This window comes from Vulpes vulpes, chromosome 3 (genome assembly GCF_048418805.1).
Source record: "Vulpes vulpes isolate BD-2025 chromosome 3, VulVul3, whole genome shotgun sequence".
NCBI classification, from domain to species: Eukaryota; Metazoa; Chordata; class Mammalia; order Carnivora; family Canidae; genus Vulpes; species Vulpes vulpes.
The window spans coordinates 14,712,490-14,739,280 of NC_132782.1; the positions used below are offsets into that span (position 1 = coordinate 14,712,490).

General features: G+C 39.2%; 1 protein-coding gene across 1 annotated transcript; it reads left to right on the plus strand.

The window, feature by feature from the left end:
- Positions 1 to 314: 314 nt before the first annotated feature.
- On the plus strand, positions 315 to 24,952 carry DHRS9 (dehydrogenase/reductase 9). Its single transcript, XM_025994261.2, has 5 exons — positions 315 to 436; positions 9,949 to 10,322; positions 11,529 to 11,787; positions 15,463 to 15,626; positions 18,469 to 24,952. The coding sequence occupies exons 2-5, from the start codon at positions 10,010 to 10,012 to the stop codon at positions 18,690 to 18,692; spliced, it is 960 nt and encodes a 319-aa protein (XP_025850046.1). The 5' UTR covers positions 315 to 436; positions 9,949 to 10,009; the 3' UTR covers positions 18,693 to 24,952.
- The last annotated feature ends 1,839 nt before the right edge of the window (positions 24,953 to 26,791 follow it).

Below are 26,791 nucleotides of genomic sequence, written 5' to 3' on the forward strand. Positions count from 1 at the left end.
ATGCACTGGACAGTTTCCAACATGCTTCCATATTACATTATTTCAACTGCTGAATTTGGTCAAGAGACTGCACTCAGAGTAGGAATGTTATTAATCATTGTTGAGTTCCTTCATGAAAGTTGTTGAATTTAATTTACTGAAGATACTACCAATTCCTTCAAAAACACATGGCCCACGGCTTTTTGGCTCCATTCATGCACTGAAGAGAGATTTAATCATCAGCTAGTGTCACACTAGAGTGACTCAGAATGAGGAGGGAACCTCAGGCTCCTCAGACATGCATGTACTCAGAGCTTGACGGAAGCCCAGGAAATCTCCACCTCCAGAGGACGGTGTGGTCAGGTGGCTCAATCCTTCCTTCCTCAGCACAGCGGGCAGACCGCCCTCGGCCTCAGGTCCCCAACAGCTTCTCCAACTCCAGTGCATCTTCAGTAAGGTAACCAGTGACCGAATTCTATCATTTATCCTTCCGTTTCTCATGTCAGTCTTCAAACTCCCTTTGATTTTCCTCACTTTTGGAGAATTAGTCAAGTTGTTTTTCATGCTATAAAATAATAATAGTAATAATAATAATAATGTTTGAAGGCTGTGATGGGCACTGAGTCCATCCTCTCATAAAAGTGATCCCAGTGTTGCCTGGATCCTTGCCTGGAACTCCCCCAGGTGTCTCTTTGAATGTTCTTTGACATCCTAGAGTTATAATCAAATTTATATCTATTTATTGTCTCTGTGCCTCTTTGACACCATCTGCAAATCTTATAATTAACTGGAAACTGGATGGGGGAGGGGTTCCAAAAAGTTTCTTACTGGAGCAACAGATTTGCTACCAACTAGCTGTAGGTCGGATCTGTTTGTCTACCTGCTTTGCTAGTATTACCAGACATCACTTTAGGCGAATGCACGCGTGCTCAGCAAAGTGAGTGAGAAAAACACCTTCTAGGTCAGAAGGAAGCAGGGTACTTCCTCACAATGCACATTTGATTCCTGGATACTAAAATGACAGCAATAAGCCTGTTTCAGATATTTACTCTGCATTTTATGATCACTGTGTTGGCATTTTACCTGGAAGACATTGGGCTTTCCTTCAAGTCCAAGTCTGTTTTCACTTTGATTCCCAAAATACAATGGGTAGTTCAATGGCTTCCCTGCCACTTAACCCTGGCAGCCCTTGTTAAAGGCTTTATGATTTAAATGGTGGCATGGTGTGCTCCCTCAGTGGGTTGATTTTTAGCAGTTGGGGAAAAAGTTTAAATAAAACATATATCTAAATTAAAAATCAACTTGGGTTTTTGAGATTTGAAAAGGGTGTCCAATTTTTAGAACAAATCCTAATATTTAAATACAAGAAAAAAAATGTTATATGTTTCATGAGGAAAGCAGGAAGTGGTCTTAAAACCCTTATAACAAATGTTCTTAAGGTACAGACTAAAAACTCAGACCTTCCCATCTGCTCAAAGGTAACCATGTATGAAAGAAATACACTGAAATGTTGAACGTACTTTCTGCATCTATACATAATGTTGTCCCCAGATTCCAAGTTTTCTTTGTTTTTTTAAGTTTTTTTTTTTAAAGTGATCTCTATACCCAATGTGGGGCTTGAATTCATGACCCCAAGATCTAGAGTTGCATGCTCTTCCAACTGACCTAGCTGAGCACCCGTCTAAGCTTTCTTTGAAGCCTTGTAATGACAAGCAGCTATAATCATATACAATATATGCTCTCTTGAGTAAAGAGATCACGGTTTTAACAATAATTCTTAACCTGCCAATACTACCAGGAAGCATATTGGCAAAGTAATCAAGCTAGGGGGAACAGGGAATAATTCATTAATTAATAATTGTGGATATAATGGTGAATTATAATTTCAAAGCTTTGAGAGAAGGCAAAAGAAAATCAGAGGTGAGACAAATCCATCAGGTCTTCCCCATGTTAGACATGGCTGCCATACCTCTTCTAGGAGATTTTCTGAATGATTGAGTCTGCAAAGGAAGCACGCACTCCTCCACGCCTCACTGGTCTCACCATGCAAAGGACACTCTGGGTATTACAGGCCACCTCCCTCCCGGAGGAGGCAGGGTTCAAGGAAAATGTAACTGGTGGAGGAGCTTCTTCATTCCATCAAGTGATGGAACTTACTGTTTCCATAATGAGGAATACCACCTCGATTATATCATTAGCAGCATCATTATTATTATTACTATTATTTTCATCAGACCCTCAAAGAAGCATTTGTGGTTTCATGTAAGCATATTTCATATAGGATCTCTTGGCTCCACTGAAAAAAATGTCCTTAGATTTCCGGGTGCCCAACTTGAACATATTTTTCAGAGAAATGTATTTATTCATTATATGAATTAGTTTGTGTCATTAGGTCAAACTATTTTTCTTAAAAGTGCAGCAGAAATCTGTGAAAGCTCACTTGAGTTAAAAAAAAACCAAACAAATAGAATTTCTTACTTCAGTGAAAAAGCCAAAATAAAAAAGAATTCTGTGTAACTTAGCTAGGTTAACAATATTAAATATACTAAGGACATACATGTCGAGAATGCCATCGATATTAAGTCGTGCAAGAGAACTTCAAAAGGAAAATATTTGAGAAAACTACTGCTAAATGTTATTTGATGTTTTTTTGTTTTGTTTTGTTTTTTAAAGAAACTACTTAGTTGTTGATTCAACTTGGGCCAAGATTGCAACAAATTGAAAGTAAATACAAATTCTACAAATTCCTATCAATCAGTGTGATTGCCTACCTTTAGTATTTTGTCCTTGAACAAAGCCCTTCAGAGAGTTACGTGGAAATAAAATCAAGTTGCGTGGAGGAAGGAATTTAGAAAGAATTCCGTTTTTCTTATGAAAAGTAGAGCTCACAATGACATTGAGACATTGGAGACATTATTCTCAGTTCTTTTTGTTTGTTTTTAAGTCTGTCATTCACTTTTAAAGGGCAGGGGAACATGAATAAGAGAAGTGAAATCAAAGGATCTTATTTTTGATTTTTTAGTAGGAAAAGAAACCCAGGTATAGACAATTCAAAAAAAGCAGAAGTGAGAAAGGATGGTAATCGAGTTGCAATATTTTCCTACAGCTGCAAACACATGTTTACACTTAAGCATTTTGCATAGTAAATGAAAGAGGCAATTAGTTCCCCTTTCTTGGTTCCTTTTGAATCTTTGTGACATGATCAAGGCTTTTGATCAAGTATTTTCATTCCTCCTATTACCTGATAATGCATCAATTTCTTTGCAGTTCTTTCTTCTCCTACTCCTTTGGGAGTTCAAAGATGAGAATTTTAGCTCTAGGCATTCTCTGGCTAATGACTTTCTGTGTGATACCTACTCCACTTAGCTCACAGAAATATTTTGACAATTAAATGAGATAAATATTCCTTGAGCACGTTTCAAAAATTCCTAAAGTTCTCTAAATTGGAAGTATGAATATTATATTGCTATTATTATCCTTTTGTCTGATGATTCAGAGGGTTCAAAGACTAATCCAATTATCACCGGAACCCTGGGCTTAGAGTTGAAACTTTTTCCTCCTTCTCTTCCTTCTTTCCTTCACAGCATTTATTTACCTAATGCCAAGTATATGTAAGTAGTGGTGGTTGTAGAGAAGTGTACATATAGCCCAGACTCCCAGAGCTGAGTGGGAACGAAGGTGGCAGCGGAGCAGAGGATGAAAGGATGAACAGTCAAATTAAAGTGGCCTGAGTATCAGTCCCCAAAGCAGCACTACAATTGTCTCTTGAGCCAATTAACTTGTATTTCTGAAATTGTTTCTTTCTCTATGAAATGAAGATAATTTTACCGTAAGGCTTATGTAAGAAATATTTATAGACCCTAGTAGAGGGCTTAGAATACAGCAAGCACTCAATAAACCATAGCAGTTACGACTGTCCCTTCCTGACCTGGTGATCTGGGAATCCCGAGTACCATGGTTTTCCTGGGATGTATTCTGAATTCTGTAGAATCAACTGGCAACCCAGTAGATGGGCTTCCCCAGAGGAACCTGTAGTGGCCCTAATGGAAAAGTCTTAGCCAGAACTTAAGCCTCACAAATGCTGTGAGTGCTAACTTGGTAATTTCTAAATTTGACTTTGTTCCCTGCCTCCTATCCTCCTGATGACAAAGAGGCACTTTTTTCAAATCACAGAAACTAATGCTTACAGTAGCAGGATAGGAGAAATATTTCTAAGTAACAAAACTTTTCTGGTAAGGCCATAAGAAAATAAATAAATGAACTCTCATCAATGTGGCTCTATCCTTAGTTCTTGAACCAATGACTGAGTTTTCAGAAAAGAACTTCTGATACTGTAAAGTTCTGGACTCCCAAGACAAGGAGGCTCTAGACCAGTGGTTCTCAACTGGGAGCAGTTCTGTCCCCCAGGGAACATCTGGCAATGTCTGGAGACATTTCCTGTTGTCACAATTGGGGAGGAGGTGTTCCTGGCATCGAGGGGGTAGAGGCCGGGGGGTGCTGCTAAACATCCTTTAGTAAACAGGACAGACCCCACAACAAATAATTATTTTACTCCAAATAGCAAAAAGTACCAAGGGTGAGAAACCCATGCTGTAGTATGAGCAGGATGCTCATAACTGAGTGTGACTGATCCCACCATAAGGATCTTCCTATGCGGTAGGCATTGGTCACTTTATTTTACCAGGTACTCTCCAATGGTGAAGTTATTATTTCCATTTTCCAGATAGGAAAATGGAGGCTAAGAAATTGTAAATAATTTGCCCAAAGACCTCTGATGATCAAAGAGCTGGGACTGGACCTCTACGTGCCTGATTCTGAGACCTGGGCTCTTAACCCCTGCCCTGCTGGTGTGTGTGTGTCCTCAGTCCTCACTTCCCACATTTATTTTTACTAGCCAAGTGACTAGTGTTTGTTGTGGCTTAGGAAAAATCTCCAGGCGCAGTTCAGAGGACGTACACTTAGAGTCGCACCAGTCCTCATGCACTGGGGTGTGGGGAATGCAGATCGGCTTTCCCTTACTCTGTCCTCAGCGTTGACAACACCACAGGCTCACAGCCACTGGATCCTAAGAGGACTGGTGTAGATGAAGTGCTCTTGCCTTGAACCAAGTGATGTGTACCCCTTGCTAAGCACTTTGTTATGAGATAACCTGGAAGACAAAGCAAATAAGCAAACAGCCCAAGCAACTAAGGTCAGTGCCCCTGAGTCTCTGAATTTTCGGGACCGAGGAGCCATGTGGAGGTGGCCAGGCTAGTGGAATATGGTTGAGGCAGCCATACTAGTTGCAGTCATTCATTTACCTCTGGGCGGTCAATGAACCAATCGGCCATCAATCAGCTTCTGTGTACAGGTCGCTTTCCCAGTAACTCTGACCAAAGGCTGCTGCTAGGAAACATGACAACACATGGAACCTTGGCTCAAATACGATTAGAGGTCAAAGGTATGCATGTGTTGATTTGTGACTGACTCGATCAAATGACCTTGAGGAAGGTGAACCTTAGGAATTGAAGAACCAGTATTTTTTGGACAGTAATATTTGGGGTAAGAACAGGGTATGCAAAACTCTAGCTCAAAGCTGGTAGTCCCCTGGTTTCAGGCTGTGGGCTGGGACACCAGCATCTGAGAGGTCTCAGCCCAGAGGGATACCTAATAAAGACAACACATTTTAATGGGAGCCCATCCTTAACAACTAAGAAGCTCTTCTCTGTCTCTAGGGATGGAGGAAGTAAGGGGGACGTGGAGGCCATGAGGAGGGAGGAGGGAGTCTGCTTTGGTTTGAATTTTTATTTTTCTCCAGTGGCTATGAAGGTGAACTTACCAAAGAGTAGGATTCCAAGGTCACTAAATCCTGAAGTGCTGGAGTTCTGACCTATTTTGTGCATGAAACCCCTTTGGGTCTACTGAAGCCTTTTCTTAGAAAAAAAAAAAATGTTATATTTTCCCTTGCCAAATTTTTATGCTTTTATTTTGAAATGATTTCAAACTATGGGAAAGTTAAAAGAATAGTACAACCTGGAATCTTTAAATATTAACATTTCACCACCCTTGCATTGTCATTCTCTCTTTACATCCATATGTATGTGGGGGTTTTGTTGCTGCTGTTTTATTTTTAATTGAAGTGTTGTTGGTATACGATATGATGTTAGTTTCAGGTGTATGATATATATATCACAAAATGCTCATCATCTATCACCATACATACATTATTATTGACTATATTTCCTATGTTCTACTTTTTATCCCTGAGATTTATTTATTTCATAACTGGAAATTTGTACTTCTTAATCCCCTTCACCTATTTTGTCCATTCCCCCACCACCATCACTGCCCAGGCAACCACCTGTTCGTGGTTTGGCAATCACATCTTCCTTATCCATTCATCTATCAATGGACACTTAGGTTGCTTTCTTAATATGCTAATTAATTTATATAAATATTATTATTATTTTCTTAACTTTGAGAATAAGCTGAAGACATAGTGCACTTAATCTTTAAATATTTCAGTGTGTATTTCCTAAAAAGTGGGACACTTTCTAAATAGTCATGGTAAATTATAAAATTGAGAAATTAGGGATCCCTGGGTGGCGCAGCGGTTTGGCGCCTGCCTTTGGCCCAGGGCGCGATCCTGGAGACCCGGGATCGAGTCCCACGTCGGGCTCCCGGTGCATGGAGCCTGCTTCTCCCTCTGCCTGTGTCTCTGCCTCTCTCTCTCTCTCTGTGACTATCATAAATAAATAAAAATTTAAAAAAATAAAATAAAATAAAATTGAGAAATTAGTATTTATTGAGAATCCAATATTATTTATCAGATCAACAGATCTTACTCAAGCTTCACAAGTTGACCAAATAATATTGTTTCTAGCCAAAGAAAAAAATAGTTTCCTGGTCCACTATTACATATTGCATTGAGTTGTCACATCTCTTTAGTCTCCATTTATCTGGAGCAGTCTTCAATCTTTCTTTTCCTTCATGACTTTGACATTTTTAAAGAGTATAGGCCATGTATTGTGTGAAATTGGAAGATTTGTCTCTATGCAGGCTTAACTTCCATTTATGCACAAAAGTGCTGCTGTGTCCTTCCCAGTGTACCATACCAGGAGGCACATGATGTTGGTTTGTCCCACAACTAGTGGTATTAATTTGTATCACTTGATTAAGGTGGTATCTCTCAGGCTTCTCCACTGTGAAATTATTATTGCTCTCTTTTTAATTAGTATGTATCTCATGGGGAGATTTTTTTGAGATTCTATAATTATGGGGGTTTTTTTAAGATTTTATTTATTTATTCATGAGAGACACAGAGAAAGAGGCAGAGACATAGGCAGAGGGAGAAGCAGGCTCCCTGTAGGAGCCCAATATGGGACTTGATTCTGGGACTCCAGGATCACACCCCAAACCAAAGGCAGACACTCAACCCACTGAGCCCCCCAGGCATCCCTAATTAGTTTCTTATCAGGATTTCACCTACTAGTTTTAGCATACATTGATTGTTCTTGCCTGATATAATCGCTACTATTATAGTTGCCAAAAGGTGATTTTCTAATTCCATCATTTCTTTTACCATTTATTAGTTGGCATATTAATTCTTCTATAAAATGAGGCAAATAATATGCCCTCTCTAACTCAAAAGGCTGTGAAGAAAATCAAATGAGATCTATATGTAAAAGTGCAGTGTAGAATGCTTCACAAATAAACTGCTCTTTTACTATAACTCCTCTTATGCTTGCCCCCAACAAAATATGATGACATAGAAAGTTTCTACTCTCTGATCTCAGAAACATTAAGCCCCACGAACATTTACCGTTTTCAGAAAATTCCATGAGATTTTTTTTAAAGATTTTATTTATTTATTCATGAGAGACACAGAGAGAGAGGCAGAGACATAGGCAGAGGGAGAAGCAGTCTCCATGCAGGAAGCCGGACATGGGACTCGATTCCAGGACTCCGGGATTACGCCCTGAGCCAAAGGCAGACGCTCAACCACTGAACCACTCAGGTGTCCCTCCATGAGATTTTAATCGCAGTGAAAGCTATAGAATTCATTCAGAAAAAATATTCAACACTTAATTACTCAATTATTCAATTTATTGAGGCCATATCTAAACAAAACACTACACTAATTGAATTTATAAATATGAAATTTCCTTAAAAATGTCTAAACATGAAATTTCACAAGAGGTAGTTATACCAACACTTCACCTCAAAAGTATACATTTTTAAATGTATTTATATATTTGAAAAGGGAAAATTCTACTACATGGACATTAATTTGCCACAAATCAATAATTCCTACACAGGAAATATTTGGTAAACAATACCAAATTATTAAGCCACGATTGTCTAAAACTTGACTGCTTTGGAAGTAGGCACAGCTATATCAAAAGAATCAACCAGTTTGCTCAAACCATATTTGAATATTTAAGTCTGACTTAATTTTATCAATGGACAGTTCTTCTTTCTTTAGTTATAGATCTTGTGCCAGGAAGAAAGATGAAAGCCCAAAATTTCCTTGAGAAGTGAAGAAGATATATTACATTGAGTTGTTTTTTTATCTGAAATAATCTATTCCTTATAAAGCAGTACACATGAGTGTACATGAGTGTGTGTGTATAATTCAATCTGTGTGTATGTTTATATTCCTTATTAGGGAAAGAAATATTTACATAAAAAGGAAAAAAACTGGAAGAAAATGTACCAAAAATATTAAGAGTCAAACATGATAATCATTAATTTGTTCTTTAATTTTTTCTGTATTTGTCAACTTTTTTTTACCATAAGCATAAGTTACTTCTATAAGCAGAAAAAAATGAATAATTTTTTTAAAGATTTTATTTATTTATTCATGAGAGACACAGAGAGAGAGAGGCAGAGACATAGGCAGAGGGAGAAACAGGCTCCCCGGGGGAGCCTGATGCAGGACTCAATCCCAGAACCCTGGGATCATGCCCTGAGCTGTAGGCAGAGACTCAACCATCCTAACACTTACTTTTAATCCAAAAACAAGTGTGATATTTCTAAATTGATACAGTAAGGCTACCTGAAATTATACATTTTTTTAATTTAGAAAAAGATAAAAAGATAATAAATGCTGAGGGAAAATACAAGTGGCAGTCTCCTAAGGAAAGGAAAAGGAAGCCCTCCATCTGTTTGATTTCAAGTTCTAGCCTGCTTCTAGCCTTGAAAAATTAGTTTGCCAAGTCATTCTGCTATACTTACAGTCAAAGTCTCATGATTTTCCAGAAAGAATTTGCTTTTCTTAGTCCTAGGTCTTGTGATTCTTTTTCTCACAGAAAGCTAGTATCCAAAGAGAACAGAATCTGAGGCTTCTTGATTTTCTCTGGGATGCTGCGCCTTCAGGCATCATCCGTCAGTCTCTACCCATTCATCTCCCCTTCTCTCCATGAACTCTCTGGTGACTGTGCACTTGCATATTCTCTGAATAAAGTTCTGATGGTCTCAGAGTTGGGTTGAAGAATGATAATAGCCCATTGAAAATAAGAAAATGGAAGCCACTTGGAAATATTTTCATAGGACAACTACTTTGCTTGATGGTGTAAAAATAATTAAGGATCTAATCAATCAATTAGAATTGAACATTTTCTAATAGATTTTCCTAATTCTACCCTTGAATTTCATGAAGTAGCAAGAGATAAGATTTTACCATGACAGCCCATGTTTTAGATGGGTGAATTCATACATGAGATTACTGTCACGTCAACCCAATTACTAGTGTCAGCTTTGTCATGGGACCCTCTCTTCTGTTTACTTTCTCTATCACTTGGTTAGTTTTTGCGTTACTTTAGAGGAATGGTTTAGCACTTAAATGGCCATTTTTCCAACCAAATAATAGTAATTTTTTAAAACTATTAATTCACTCAAATGCATTAAAATATCTGTAGTTCATCAATATTGGGCTATAGTGCCTTAATGGTTCTAATTTGAATTTTCTTTCTAATTTTGAACACTCAGGTCACTGTCTTCTTTTATTGTTCAAGAAAGAAGAGTCCCTATCATATACAGGAAAAAAAAAATGTTCTTTTGGGTGTTAGCCCTCCTAATCCTTTGTGGTTTTCTATGGAATTATAAAAGACAACTAAAGATTGCAGACATCACTGATAAGTACATTTTCATTACTGGGTGTGACACGGGCTTTGGAAATTTAGCAGCCAGAACTTTTGATAAAAAAGGATTTCATGTAATAGCTGCCTGTCTGACTGAATCAGAATCAACAGCTTTAAAAGCGGAAACCTCCGAAAGGCTTCATACTGTGCTTCTGGATGTAACTGACCCAGAGAATGTCAAGAGGACTGCCCAGTGGGTGAAAAATCAAGTTGGGGAAAAAGGTGAGTGATATGGGGGTGGGAAGAATGGAGGGGGTGTTGTGAAGTAGCTATAGCTAAATAAAATGTGTTTGGATTTTAAATGGCCTTTCAAGAAAATGTCTCCAAAATACCAGCTATGGTACTGAAGAATATTGGAAAAATCTTAGGATAGAGCCCTCAATAGTTTCAAGTTGCAAGCTCCCGGTTTGCACAAGAGACACAGCCCAAGTTATCCTCAGTCATACGTCCCAGTAGGCAAATTTAGAACTGAGTTGGAGGTTTTGACTTTTCCTGCTCTTCTCTCATGAAATTCTGGTTTAACCAAATTCACAGCAAAGGAACTTGGGACTAAAAGCTTCAGGAGATCATGGAAACAATCCCCAAATTGCCACCTGGAACCCACTTCTCACTATAAAATGATTCCATAACTCTTACATTTTCTATGGAAAAAAATCGAAAATAGCCTGAAAATCTGAGTAAAGGTGTCTTAATAGACTAGCAGTAGTCTAGTGGCAGACTAGTAAGCCACTGGACCTCATTCTGCATCAGCTTCTGCTAAGATGGCATCATTCCAAACTAGAGGACTTTTCTTGGCTTGAATGAAGTTTGAAATATTCTCATTAATGAAGATGTCAGAATCCAAAAAAGAAATAAACAAATGTATGTGATTTTTCTCTATCACATCTTCATCATACAGTTGAGACTCCATTGCTCAAAAGCAATAGTTTAATAATGCTCCAGACAATTGTTAATGCTTGAAGTCCAAACGTTAACAATATTAAATGTTTTCCATCATAAAATAAAATAGTTGATGACTAGATTTTTTTTTTCACCAAAAACAGATGTGAAGTCGATTGATATTGCCTTTTGTAAATAAATAATCTCTGGTTTTGTGATCTAGCAGTGGGAAAAATAGACCAATTTACTCTGCATCTAAGATGAAAAAGCAAAAGACTCATTCAGACAATGTCAGTATTTTACATTCAGAACCAGAAATAGAGTTTCTGTGAGATTGGCTTCCAGTAACAGAGCTTCAACTATTTCAATTTAGCCTCCTACCCTCTCTGAGAGTAGTTACTTCCCAAAACTATAAAGCATTTCAAAGCAAGAATGTGGTTAGAAGGAGGAAATGGCACAGTTGTGTAAAGCAGGGGCTGTACTTCCATCAAAGATGCTCATATAAGTGTCATCTTCTATCATGCTTCCTTTCTTTCCTCTCTATTCTAGGTCTCTGGGGTCTGATCAACAATGCAGGTGTTCTCGGTGTGCTGGCTCCCACCGACTGGCTGACAGTGGAGGACTACAGAGAACCTATTGAAGTGAACTTGTTTGGACTCATCAATGTAACACTAAATTTGCTTCCCTTGGTCAAAAAAGCTCGAGGAAGGATTATCAATGTCTCCAGCATTGGAGGTCGGCTTGCAATTAGTGGAGGGGGCTATACTCCCTCAAAATACGCAGTAGAAGGCTTCAATGACAGCTTAAGGTAAATCAAATATTGACATGTTAGGAAATAATAGCTGCTAATGCTTACTGAATATTTATTATGTACTAGACACTATTTATTGCTCAAAATTATTCCCAACTTGATTTTTTTTTAAGATTTTGTTTATTTATTCATGAGAGACACAGAGAGAGGCAGAGACATAGGCAGAGGGAGAATGCTGGACTCGATCCCAGGACTTGATCCCAGGAGCAGGACTCGATCCCAGGAGCTCAGGATCACAACCTGAGCCAAAGGCAGATGCTCAACCACTGAGTCACCCAGGTGCCCCAAATTATTCCCAATTTGTAGACAAAACCACTGAAAGAAAGAGATTAAGTAACTTGCCCAGTGTCACCCAGCTGTTAAGTGGTACAATTGAGATTTGAACTTAAGTCTATTTAAGTCTTTTTTCACTTTTTGCATTAATGCATGATGCTGACAGAGATGGTGAATTTATATTCAACAGGTCAGTTTGTTAAATAGTCAGGGAATCATATAGAGAGACTAAATTAGGGTAGATCTCTCCATTGGTATAACTGTTGCTTGCAGACACAATAATACCATCTTATTTAAACCATCAGTAGAAAATTATCTGGTAAAGTAAATGTAATTATCACAAAATAATGACTCAGCTATGCTGCATTTTTCCCCCTTTTGTTCCAAGTTCCAGACCCAAATTTCTATATATTTCAGACACTACAGCTAAATGGATAACTTTCCCATCCCCACCCCCACCCCAAGGGCAAAAAATAGTTTTTCTCTGATGCTTCCATTTCCAAAAAAAATCAGAATAGAAATTTACTAATCATAGATGAAAATTTTGCTCCCACAAAAAAGCACTGACCACAAAAAAAAAAAAAAAAAAAGCACTGACCACAAAAAAGCACTGACTTTCTGCTGTGTGTTATCAAAGAACTCTAGAGCTCAAAACAAAGGACCTATTTAGCAAACAAAGGCCCTAACTCAATGCCCCCAAGCATGAATTTCTCTGGGTTTATAACATTTGGGGTTTTTTGGGCTTCCTGAATCTATAGGTTTATGTCTTTTGATGAGCTGTTATTTCTTCATTTTTTTCTGCAATCTATTCTTTCTCTTCTTCGGAGGCTCTATTACACAAATGTTAGACCTTCAGTTTTGTCCCACAGATTCCTAAGGTTCTGTTCACTTTCTCATTTTTCTCTCTGTTATGCAGATTGGAAAATTTCCAATGATCTACCTTCAAACTCACTAACTTTCCTCCATCACCACTGTGCTATTGAATCCAACCAAGAAATATTTTATTTTGGTTATCGTATTTTTCAAGTGTAAAATTTTCATTAGGTTCTTTGTCTTTTCTTTTTCTGGGAAGCGTTCTAACTTTCTAAGTTTCCACTCACTTCAAAAGTATTTTCCTTTGTATTTGAAGCATTTTTATAATAGCTGCCTTAAAGACTTTGATAATTACGACATCTGTATCCATTGGCATGAACATCGGCCACTGTCTTTTCCCATGTGAATTGAGATTTTCCAGTTATTTTTTATGCTGAATATTTAGAATGATATGAGATTATGGGTCTCATTTAAGTCTTATGGATAAGATTGATATTTTTGTTTTATTTTATTTTTAAAAAATATTTTATTTATTTATTTGAGAGAGAGAAAGAGAGCACACATGAGCTGGGGGGAGGGGTCGAGGGAGTGGCTGAGCCAGCAGCCTGATGTGGGGCTTGATCCCAGGACCCTGAAATCATGGCCTGAGCTGAAGGCAGATGCTTCCCTGACTGAGCCACCCAGGCACCCCAATATTTTTGTTTTAGCAAACAATTGGTGAGGTTGTGTTTAGGTCATGACTGCTAACTGTCATTCTGTTTACTTTGATATTTCAAGGTTTGCTTGATTTTTAAAGACTTTATGGTGCTATTCAGATTTGTTCTGCAGATGTATCACACAGTGGCCAGTTGGGGATGTGGAACAGGGCTGTCCCAGAGCTTGCTTCTTTAAGTCAGATCCACACATGCATGCGTGCAGTGCATAAACAATGCTATGGCATCACTTTCCTGAGCACCTCTCTCTCTGATCTTTCCGATTCTCTCTTGTTTCCTGGGACTGCCCTCCAGCTAGAAGCTACCCCATTCTGCCAACTACTTCCCACATGTGTGCTGGATACAGCGCCACATCATGGGAGGAGAGAGGGAGATGAAAAGCAACAGGATTTCTTCCCACCTTCTTAGAGACTAATTACCACTTTTAAAAAGGGAATTAACTGAAGGGCTTGCGTGTTTGCCATGCAGCTAAATATACCATGCCTGAAATTACTCAGTAAAATATGCGGTTGTTGTGGTGGTGGTTTTCTTCTAAATCATGGAACTGGTATTGGAAATGGTACTGTGCCTGCAGGCCGCAGTCCAGTGGTGGCTCCAGACTTTCTATACATAGGAGTGGTCCAACTGGGAGAGGGCTGGGGTTATTTAAAGTTATTTGCCCAACAAGCATACTGGTTTCATATGGTTTGACTTACCTGGTAAGCTTAGTTGGGTGACTTAAAGCCATTTGTCCCTAGACTATATGTTATTTCTTGAGTGGATAAGGAGACAAAATTTCCCAAAAACCGAAAGAAACTCAGAAGATAGGTGAGTAAAGTAAATTAAGTTGGAAAATAGCTTTAAAAAATTTTAATGTGGGCAGCCTGGGTGGCTCAGCCGTTTAGTGCCACCTTCAGCCTGAGGTGTGATCCTGGAGACCCAGGATCGAGTCCCACGTCAGGCTCCCCACATGGAGATTGCTTCTCCTTCTGCCTGTGTCTCTGTGTCTCTCATGAATAAATAAATAAAATCTTTTAAAAAAATAAAAATAAAGAAATAAAAAATTTTAATGCAAGCAACGTACTTTTCAAAATCTTTCGACACCAAGCTAATTTGCATTTTCAGTAAGATACACTGCAAACTAAATAATAGGTATGTTGCTAAAGGCAGAACCTAAGATAAATCACATTTTAAGTTCATTGGTAGAGTTCTTTAAAAATCTTATGACAAAGGTTTATATAAAGTGAGTAGTTACTTCCTTATATATTCTAGGTGGAAATATACATTAAATATAGGAAATAATTATTTATATAATTGTTTGCAATTCTTCATTTTGCTTTTAAAGGGGGGGGGCATCATGGTTCCCCTAAAACTTTACTGCCCAATAAATCAGTAAACCTTTGGTTTTCTGAGGCCACATGATGAAAGAGCTTGCTGAGCAGCATAGGGAGCAGGTTAGCCACATCAGAGATTGTCACACTGTGTCTTTCAGCCTATCCTCATTTGTGCCGCAATCTCCTCACATTCCTAAGATGGAGGTAAACTTGTCCATCCAGGCCAATCATTACTCCATTTCCCCATAATGTACATTGCCTACTGAGAGGAAATCTGTCCTTAACCCAACTACTTGTCAATTTAATGAGAGAGTATGGCTTAGTGGGGAGCGCTAGACTAGAAGTGGGTCTGTCCTTTTCCCATTCTGCCACTAAAGCAGCCTTCACACCCTGAATGTCAACCTCCTCACTGCAAACTGAAAGTGTAGAGCAAGATATTCCTTTCCAACCCACCCAATTCTGTGATCGCATGAAAAAAAGTCATAAGAAAATAATCACCCAAATAGCAAACATTCTCCAAACAAACTTGGATTAAACATCATCAAACATTCTTTTCACAGGCGGGACATGAAAGCTTTTGGTGTGCACGTTTCATGTATCGAACCAGGATTATTCAAGACAGGATTATCAGATCCAATAAAAGCCACTGAGAAAAAACTTGCCATTTGGAAGCACCTGTCTCCTGATATCAAACAACAGTATGGAGAAAGTTACATTGAAAAAAGTAAGTCTCTGGAAGGACGCAGGGTTCCTCTGGCATTTATTGTCATAGGCAACCTGGAGACTCAAATATAAACAAAAAAATAGGGGCACCTGGGTGGCTCTATTGGTTAAGTCTGCCTTTGGCTCAGGTCATGATCTCAGGGTCCTGGGATCAAGCTTCACATCAGGTTCTGTGCTGAGCACAGAGTCTGCTGTTTCTTCTCCCTTTGCCCCTCCTACTGCTCATGTTCTCTCTCTCTCTCTCTCTCTTTCTCAAATAAGTAAATAAAATCTTTTTAAAAATTAAAGAAATAAGGTTCTTATAATAATATACCAATAGGAATTTTAGATATGGATCAGAGATCCTTATTAATTCCAGTGCCATCTCTTACTTCAAGTGTTTATAAACATTTACTGAGCATTTACCAAATGACAAATTCTATACTAAACACCTTATGAATTCTACTATTTCCTTCTTAAAAGAACCATAGGAGTAGTGAGCAGAGGCTTAGAAAAGTAAATGTTCTACCCAAAGCTATATACCTCCTCCTGGTCATGCCCAGATTAGAGTTCACAGTCTTCACCTCTACACAAGCCTCCTCTTTTTTGGTAAACACCAACCACTCACTAAACATTGTTCAAGGATTTATGGAGGTTACAAAATATAAGGACTCTGACCCTTAACAAGCTTACAGTCTAGTGGACAAGAAAGAGTAACCAAGTGAGATTGTAAAGCAATGAGATGTGCAGCATGCCAGCAAACTGATCCTGTACTTCTTAGACAGAACCCAACAGCCCAGATAGGGTGCTAGATAGTACAGTCTCTAATTGCCCAAGGAATTCAGAACTGGTTGAAAGCATTGCTGGTCAAGTGGCCTTTGAGTAAGCCCTTAAGGACAGGAAGGAATTATTTGGGTGGAAGGTCTCCAGAACAGGAATGCATGAGGGGTGGAGACGGAAGGAGAAGTAACATAAGTCAGATTGAGTCAGGGATGGAGAAATAATAGATAGAGTATGACTAACATACAGTGAACACTTACTATGTACTTGTCACCGTTCTAAGTGCTTTACATAGACTGTCTCATTTAAAATGCCCAGATAAACCCTAAGAAGTAGATATGACCTGAGTTTTATAGAAACAGAGGCACAGAGAAATAACTTGCCCAGTGTTGCGATTAGTAAGTGGAGGAGCTAGATTTGAACCCAGACAGCCTGACTTTGCCTTTTATTCTCGGGTCCAGCACTATAAGGTGAGCAAGGCATTAAGAAGCTGGTGGAACTTCCTGTACCAGGGCTCCACCTCCACCTCAATTTCCTGGTCCTGTGAAAAGCTTAGTCAACATTCCTCAAACACTTACTGAGCTCCTGCTTTAAGCCAAACAGGGCCCCACCTAACTTGGTGTCATTCTAACCTCAAAACTCCTCTTCATCAGCGGGATTTGTAAGACAGCCAACTGTGGCAAAGTTCAAAGCTGGGAGTTTTTGAGGTGGAGCCAAAATCCAAGTCAGGTCCACCCAGGGAGGTTTTTAGAATGACAGACTCCCTCAGCCATCCAACCCCATTACACACACACACACACACACACACACACACGCACACAGATACACATACATCAATGAGAACATTGACAAACCTCCCAGTGCTATGTCACTAGATGCTGAGAATCACTGCCATTAAATACTCTGTTTCTTACTCATTACTGACTTTGAAGATTCTTAGTAGGTTCAGAAACAAAATCCCTCGTTTAAAAGAGCTTTCTCTGTTTGATAATTGATATTGATACTTTCTAAATGCCCATGAATATGTCATCAACCTGCATCTCAAAATTATTTTTGACTTGGCTGCTGGCTCAGGTGTCCTCTCTCAGAAGTACCAAAAGTCTTTGAGCCCAATTTTGCTCTAGTTGTTTTTATTAGTTTTCCAATTTGGACATCAGCCAGACTCAGTTCCAAAGCAGACCACTTATTTAAGTTCACCTGTCATTTCCCAGGCTATGGTTGTAAGAGTTTAAAATAGTCACTAAGATTTATTAGGTAATCACAATTAGGTTCTTTGAGCAACTTGTGGCTACTGGGGCCTGAAGTTGAAAGGGAGATTTGAAATCATAGATTTTCTCTTGAGAAGACACAACCCAGGTATGTTTTAAGAGCACAAGAGGAATGCTCCAAGCCATTATCAATCTTCTGATAAAATACCTGCCTCTTTAAAGCCATCCTAGCTCATTACTCAAGCATTTCATCTGCCTGATAACACAGATATGTTTAACTTTCTGAGTCAAGACTTTGGGGGATGATTCCCTCTTTATTCACTGAATAAGAGGCACATGGTACGTGAGTGCACGCATGCACACACATGCACAAGCACACATGCAATCCACATTTCCTATAAATCTAGTAATCCTTAAAATAAATTTGAAATCAAACCCATAACTTCCTGGGCTCAGGGGCCTCATAGACTTAATAAAGTATCTTTCCCTCATTGCTTTAAAGTAGTGCTTCTCAAAGTTTGGTCCTGGGAACAGCACCGGTCAGTATCAACTGGAAACTTGATAGAAATGCAAATTATTGGGTGCCACTTCACACCTCCTGGGTCAGAAGCTGGTAGTGGGATCCAGCAATTGGGCTTTAAAAGCCCTCTAGGAGATTCTGCTGCCCACTCAAGTTCGAGAGCCAGTGGTCTAACGAAAGCACTGCTGCATCCTTTTGGGAGAAATAGATAGAAACCCACCACAAGGGGCCTCCATTTATAATGGCAAATTCAAAATAAATTTCCACATGCGTATTCGCCCCTTTACACCCTGGCTTCACACACTCCTTTTCCCCTTCTTCCAAAGAGTAAATGTATTTTTTGTCTCCTTCTGCAGGTCTAGACAAACTGAAAGACACTACTTCCTTTGTGAACGTGGACCTCTCCCTGGTGGTGGAGTGCATGGACCACGCTCTCACAAGTCTCTTCCCTAAGACCCGTTATGCTGCTGGAAGAGATGCCAAGACCTTCTGGATTCCTCTGTCTCACATGCCAGCAGTTTTGCAAGACTTTCTATTGTTGAAACAGAAGGTAGAGCTGGCTAATCCCAAAGCCGTCTGACGCAGCTGACAACAAATGCCTGCCCCCGGGCTATGAGATTGGCTGCTTTCAAAGACACATCTCCTTTTTGGTCTCATTCCTTACCTAATCCGACCTGGACTTGTTTAAATCATGCTTCTTTTGATCAATGAAGGGGTCCCATCAACACCAGGAATGTCCCAGAGTCCCTTTTTAAGCCTTCTTTGAAAAGAAAAGCGGTGATGACCTATCACGTAGAAGGGCCAGGATGGCACCTGCCCAATATTTAGACTTTGCCTGCTTAGTACAATGTAAGGGAAATTGAAAGCCTTACCCATCCAAAATGATCTCTACCACCACCAGCCGCATGTTTCTAGCCCCCACCCCTTGAACTCCAGAATGTTAATTATTTGTCCCATATCAAAATGTTCAGAGATAACTAGAACACTTTCATGTGGATTGGATGTGTCACTTTGCTGAAAAGAAGACTTTGAAGGACTGGAACTCAGTTTTGCAAGCTGTGGTAGGTCAGGAGAAGGAAGGGTGAGGAAGCATTATGTGACAGGTACAAATTAAGGGGAGCAGAGAAACAGTAGGTAGGATCGCAAGTAGGAAGGTAGGAAAAGAGCAGAAGGACAGAGGACTGAAAAGAAGAAACCAGTATGGAAGTGGATGGAGTGGGATTCCAAGACAAGCCTGCCTGTTCTAGAGGGTGAACAGTCTATTCAAAGTCACTGTGAACACTGAGGCCTACACAGCTGTCTTTGGAAAGCTGGTAACAGCAGAGTAACCAGTCATTCTAAGGAAGAAAAAGGTGGGGTATTTATATTGACTATGGAGATTGTAAATACAACAAGACCCAGAATATCTGAAACAACTTACACCCAAGATGGTTGGAGATCTTCCATTTGATGTGTCTCTGAAGCCCCATGAAGATATAGAGCTAAATTAAGACTCTCTTTGACCTACAGTTACTGTGACAGCAGGTCTGCTCCTTGCTCACATCCATGGTCCTAAATTGGACTGACCCTGGCTCATCTCCTCCAAAAATAAGTTCTCTAAACGGATGCTTCCCAGATGCCAGCACCCAGTATCACTCACTTAGGTTGGTTGAAGATTTGTGTGAAAAGGCCCGAAGAGCCAAAATTCAGTATTTGTTGCTAAATAATATAGAATGAAAGAGCCAGGAAAATGACAGAGTGTACACACACACACACACACACACACACACACATGCTTATTGTGAAGAAAATACTTAATATCTGCTTCATAAAACAATACCTATTTGAAGATATCAGTAATTCTATTCATTTTTATTCACCTTTCTGGAAACATCTGTTTGTGAGATAATTTCCACCTTTCACATTTACAGCATATTAATGACTTTGAAAAAACAAATTTCCAATGGTGTCAGTCCACCTGGACATAATGTTATTATTTTAGGGGAAAATACACTCATCTTTATTACATGAAAATGAAGAAAATAACAGCAAGAATCAGAATTCTCAGGTAAAGTTATCTAAACTCTTGTCACTTCCTACCCATGAAGTCCTCTCCATTTTGGCCCTAGCTCCAGAGACGGCTCACCTTAGATCTCTAATTTCTTCTTGTTGCAATTAACCACCTGTGGGGTAGGGACCCCTTGCACAGCTTGTCCTTGTTGCTGAAGTTCATCAGGGTTGTTTGCTGGGCCTCTTCCTTCACACCCTGAACTCCCAGATCCTGGATGTTTTAAAAAATGTTTCGCTGTTTTAAAAATGTCTGGCCTGGTGTTCCCTGATCTTCTTGACATCTGCGGCTGCCAAGGCTTTTAAAATCTTCAGGAACCTGCTTTGCTGAACTTCAAACCATTCCAGTTGTGTTCTTGGGTCTTCCTAAAGGTGTTTTTTCCTTTATTTTACCTAAACCTCCATTCTTTGCTCATTTCTCCAAGTAACTACAATTGGCAAATTCCTGTTTCACTCCATCCAAAAGTATTCTACCTTAACGAATGCTCCCAAATATGGTACCATCTCAAAATAAAACCAAGTATATTCACCGAAGCAATATTTAAAGCTTTTTTAACTAAATGAGAAGACAGCAGAATATAAAGGTATTGTCTCAACAGAAGCACAAGACCTGGAAGAGAGGGAAGGAGAGAGGAAGGAAGGGACATCAGAAGGTCACTGCACCATGAGTCTGGAGCACGGCTGCCTAGACTTCTCGCCATCTTGCTGTCACTTCTGATATTCTCTGTGCTCTTGGGAACATATCATATTTTTATCTATACTATTTGGGCATATCTACTGGGCATTCTGCAAGTCCTAGCCTACAGTAAGGAATGACATGGTCCCTTCCTTCATAGAACTTGGTATAATCCAAAGGCGGAGGTTACTACTCAGGATGCCTTAGAAGAACTTCTCCAGGAAACTATGGCCAAGATAAATTGAGATGTTGTCTTTCTACCACCTCTCGGTTATGAGATCTTTCCTCACTTCGTTTGGAGGCACCAGGAGAACCTTTCAGACTTTTCCTCTGATCTGATCTAAAAATCCCACTATGTCCTCTGTAGCTCTATCTGGACATCCACAAGGTATTCAAATCTAGAGTTTCCATCTCCTCACCCCCCTACCCTTTCCCAGGCAAACACCAACTACTATCAATTTGATCCCCTAAGGAGATACCACAAGTCTACTCATTTTTATCTCCAGTGCAATCATCTGTTAAGGCTTTCATCATCTCTTAGCTCAAGGATAGCATATTTACCCTTGTATACCTTCAATGATTTCTCCTCACTGCAGTCAGAATTGTTCAAAATCCAGATCTGATTATTCTACTCTTCTCCCCACCGCTGCTTTCTTAAACCCTTCAATGTGTCCCATTGCATTTTGGCTAAGGACCAGAACGCATAACATAAATGATGTTGCCCCAGCACTCCTCATCAGCCTCATTTTAGGTTATTCTGAGGTTAGCCCCCTCAGAGCCCTTGCCCATGCTCTTGCCTAGAACGTTTCCATCTTACCTGCTTATCTAGTTTCCTCATCCTGTAGATCTCAGCCGCTTCCTAAGGGAAACCTATACAGTTCCAAATTCTGACCAGTCTTTGTATCCCACCCAGGTTTCTGTTTCTGTCTTGTACAGGGCACTTATCATAGTCTTTAATCACATATTTGTGTGGTTAGTTAGTTAATATAGGTCTCCCCAACCAGACTTTAAGTTCCATGAATTCAGGAACCATGATGCTTTGCTTATCTTTCTATTCCCTTACCTAGCACATTGCTGGCACACAGACCACTATTCAAAAATATTAATTGAGTGAATTCAGAAATTAGCCTCTATGAGCCTTTCCAACTAGGGGGTAATCTATCACTTAAGATAGGGTTTGCCAATCCCATTAATTGTGCTATCAAAAAAGCAGTTCGATTAGAATCCTGTAGCTTCCTTAAACCTTTGACTACTTCCACAAGGGCTCCCTACTTCTGGTTCTTCTGTAAGCTTCCCTTCAGAAACTAGTTGCCATGGTGACTTCTCATGATCAATGGTCCAGTGACACTGTGAACGAACCTCTGTCCATGTCGAGTCTTTCTGGGCTCAGTGGTCACAGAACAGGGAGCATCAGGAACCATTTCATCCACTTCTCCACCTATAGGCACTATGTACGCAAGCCATCCAGACTAAAGAAAACCACTTCAGTTTAAAATCTCTCCAGGGGCACCTGGGTGGCTCAGTTGGTTAAGCATCTGACTCTTGATTTCAGCTCAGGTCATGATCTCAGGGTTATGAGGTCAGACTATGTTCTGGGCATGGAGCCTGCTTAAGATTCTCTCTCTGCCCCTTTCCTCCTCTAAAAAATGAAATGAAATGAGGTGAAATGTAATGAAATAAAATAAAATCTTTCCAGGAACTCCATAACTTCCTTGGGCAACCCTGCTAATATTCAATAAGGAAAATTGCCAGGAACTTCTAAGAAAAATGACCAATTTTGGCTTTCCTCTCTATTAAAATCTCAATAAGTTTCAGGAATATGAGAGATCAGAGTCCCATCAGTATTGAGGAAATGACTAAACAGTCTCAAATGGAAAGGCTTTTAATATCTAGAAATTATTTGTAACAATCTAATCTAAGCCACAGTTTATAAGGACAATGCTGGTCAACAGTTTCGTGAATTTTTGGCTGTTAAAAAATAAGACAATTCTGTTGATATTCATAATACTGACATTCTTCCTCAACTCTGTGACTCATTTTCAAAAAGAAAATATGAACAATTTCCATCCTACTATATATATGAGGCACTAAAATAACCAGGGCTCTAGTGCAGATTCTAGTTTAGCCAAATCTCCAAGCTCTCTTTGCACACTGCACCTGCCTGAGAAAGAATCAGATTACAGCTCTTGCCTGATTAGTCCCTAGAAATAAACATCACTCTGGCCTGAAATAGGTCAGGCAAGGTAACATAGCAATCTGTCACATTCTACAATGAGCAACAGCCCTGAACAGTTCCATTTCAGTTTCTTTTGAGAAACTGGACATGGAAAGGGTTCCACTCTAGATACGTAGCATAAGCCCTAGGAAAGACCATTTAGTCCCACGCTGGGTGGAGGTGGTGGGGCTGGTACAATTGCTTTCAGCCATCTGGGTCTGTTTTTTCCTCTTAGATATGGCAGCTGGAACTTGAGTATGAAGCCACCCAATGAGTGGTGGAGCCTGAGATATGGATTAGTAACCCAAGCAATCTCACAGGTATAATAAGAAAATAGTATCAATGGTTATTTAATACTTAGTGCACATCAGGTTCTCTATGCATTTGGACATCGCACAAATGATTTAATCTAACCCTTACCATATCTCAGGTATATTTTGTGGTTGTAACTATTGTTTATTTATTTTTAATGTGGTAAGAATACTTCATATGGGATCCACTCTGTTAAATGAAGTGTACAATACAGTATTATAAAGTATAGGCACAATGTTGTACAGTAGATCCCTAGAACTTAATCATTTTGCATAAATGAAATTTTGTACTGGTTGAACAGCAACTCCCCATTTCCCCTGCCCCCAGTCCCTGGAAACCACCATCCTACTCTTTGCTTTTATGACTTTGACTATTGTCTATACCTCACGTAGAAGGAATCATGCAGCATTTGTCCTATGACTGGCCTACTTCATCTAGCATAATGTCCTCCACGTTCATCCATGTTGTCACATATGGAAGGATTACCTACTTTTTAGTGCTAAAACATATTCCATTGTAGGTGTATACCACCTTTGTTGATTTATCTGTTCGTAGACATTTAGATTGTTTCCACATCTGGGCTATTGTGAATAGTGCTGCAATGAATGTGGGAGTACAAATACCTCTTTCAGATCCTGATTTTAATTCTTTTGGATAAAGACCCAGAAGTGAGATTGTTTGATCATATATTTCTTTTTTTAGCTTTTTGAGGACCCACCATGCTGTTGTCTGTGGCAGCTGCTCCATTTTGTTTTCCTTCCAACAATACACAAGAGTCTCAATTTCTCCACATCCTCACCAATGCTTACTTTTTCCTTTCTTGGTAATAGTCATCCTAATGAGTATAAGTTGATATCTCACTGTAATTTTGACTTGCATTATTTGATCATTGGTCATGAGTGATGTGGAGAATCTTTTTGTTTACCTGTGGCCTATTTGGATATCTTCTTTGAAGAAACATCTATTCAAGGCCTTTGCCCATTTTTTAATCAGGTTATTTGTTTTTGGTTATTGAGGTGAAGAAGTTCCTTATATATTTTGGATATTAGATACGTTTCTTTAGAGATGGAGAAATGAAGCCACTAGAGAGGTGGGCAATGTGTCCAAACTTATACTGTTAATAAGTATGGGACAGGGTTCAAACCTGGGCCATCTAATGCGAGAGCTCACACACAGAACTACTGTGCTCCACTATATGGAAACTATCTTAAAGACTGCTTTTCTAAACCTTTATATGGGCCTGTAAAAATAACGTTACTAAATTAATCTAACATGAATCTTGCCAAGGCAATAATATTATGCATAAGAATGATGCCTATTTTGAGCATATATATAGACTCTTTTTTTCCCCTCTATTCTAATTTAAAAATTTTCTCATGATAAAAATGACAAAAGCATTTATACACCATTTTTCAGGTCCTTGAAGTTTTCTACCTAAATTCCTAGATTTTCTTTCTTTCCTTCTTTGTTTTCTTTTTTGTTGTTATTGATTTTATTTATTTATTGTTCATATTGTTAGTTGTTTCAAGAATTTATATGTTATCAGCTTTTGCTAATTTCAATAAAGGCCTTAGACCATCTGTCTTGACCCAAGACCAACTCTTTGATTCTTTAAGCTTTTAGGATCAAAAAAAGGAAAAAGGACAGAGGACCAGAATCTCACAAATACTGTTTCCCTATAGTTGTATTTTTGTCAATGCAGAGACCTAAAGCTGAAAGTGCCATAGGGAGGTATTGGGGTGGACTGTCCCAGTCACCATGGCTATTGCTAGCCCTGGAAATACTAATGAGAGGAAGGAGGGGATCTTAGCTGGACTGGGGTCAGGGCCTTCCAGTGCTAACACACTGCGATGCAAGATAATACTGTAGGTAGCCAAACATTCCAACTTGATTGGAAGAGGACATGGAGCCTAGTATGTTTCAAGAGATGTTTCCACTAACAACATTCTCAGTATGACAAATTTCTGCCCCAATACCACTGAAAAATGATAAGATTACCACATCCTGATTACCTTGTTGATCAGCTCTAGTTAATAGAATGTTCTTTATTATTTTTGAGCCAAAATCTGTCAGTGGAGAAAAGAGAAGGGAGAAAGGGCCATCAGTTCTGTAACCATCATGATAATAACAGTTCATGTTCACTGAACCTTTAAAATGAGCCAGCATTCACTCACAGTACTGTCCATGTATTTTCTAATGTAGTCCTTACAACTTTTACACAACATGTACTTTTACTGTCTCATTTCACAAATGAGGAGCCTAATAGCCAAGATTCATTCAACTCTAATAATCTATAATTCCTAAATTCTCCCTAAGTCCCTAAAATATGAGCTCCCAAGAAAAAAATAAAAGAAGAAAAGCAAAGTTAGTAGATTTTAAAACTTAAAATGCTTTCTTAAAGTCTATCTGGAACTCCACAGCCATCCTAAGTGAAATTAGGATACTAAATTTCTGAGTGCTGAAAGCATAAGACAAACCTCCTGGCCAGTGATCCCTAGGCTCCTTCTCTATGTTCTTAAGCCCTTGAGAGAAATGATTGGTGAGGGTCTGCAGGCTCTTCTCATTTTTCTACACACTCTCCACCCCTAGCTGCTAACATCTTTCTAAAAACAGGGCTTTTCTTAACATGAGCAAAATACAAGCAGTTATCTCCATACTTTACAAACTCCAGTACTCATTCTGAATGAGATAAACATAAGTATCTGGTCAGGAAACTCTCCAAGTACTCCAGTCTTGTGTGGGCTCCCTCCCCACACTGGCCACTCTTTCACTTCCAAAGTAGAATTGAATCTGATCTGAGTTCTGTCCCTGAGAGGAGCACTTGTTATCACTGATTTAGATGAAGACACAGAGGCAAATTTATTAACCCACCAGGGGAATACCTAAGAAGATAGAATCTGGGTTTAAAATCTGAATTCTAACCATGGGCTAATAAGATGAAACGATATAGGGAAGGTTGCAGGGTTCTGCTGTGGTTCCAAAAAAACAAGCATGGAATTCAGAGCCACATTATAGAAATACTGAGGCATATTATGCAACAGTCATCTCAAAGCCAGTCAACAATGTGCTGTAATGGTATGATGTAACTGCCCACCCCCGCCCACCACTCCCGCAAGGAAAAAATAAGTAAATGATCTTTTGGTCTTGGTTTAAATTTTAAATCTGCAACATATAGAGTAATGTTGGTGATGGCTATATACCCCCTCAACTGCTCAAAGCACCAGGAAAATGTTGCCTTCACTGTTAGGAACCCCAGTTTCTCATAGTCACAGACATTCCAAAGAGGATGGCCAAGAGATCAAGGTTATCTGAGGTCAGTTTAGTGGAAGGAGAGTTGCAGACTGGAGTTATTTGAAAGAAGAGCCTGTGAAATAGGAGACAGGGCAGCCACTTGAAGGGTCCTCCCTGGGAAGCAGAAATTAAACTTGTT

What these genes read in the sequence shown, in the direction of transcription:
- DHRS9 (XM_025994261.2), top strand. Translation starts at nt 10,010, where the DNA reads ATGTTCTTTTGGGTGTTAGCCCTCCTAATCCTTTGTGGTTTTCTATGG. An exon ending in AAATCAAGTTGGGGAAAAAG is followed by an intron (nt 10,323 to 11,528) that starts GTGAGTGATATG and finishes TCTCTATTCTAG; the next exon opens with GTCTCTGGGGTCTGATCAAC. An exon ending in GGCTTCAATGACAGCTTAAG is followed by an intron (nt 11,788 to 15,462) that starts GTAAATCAAATA and finishes TTCTTTTCACAG; the next exon opens with GCGGGACATGAAAGCTTTTG.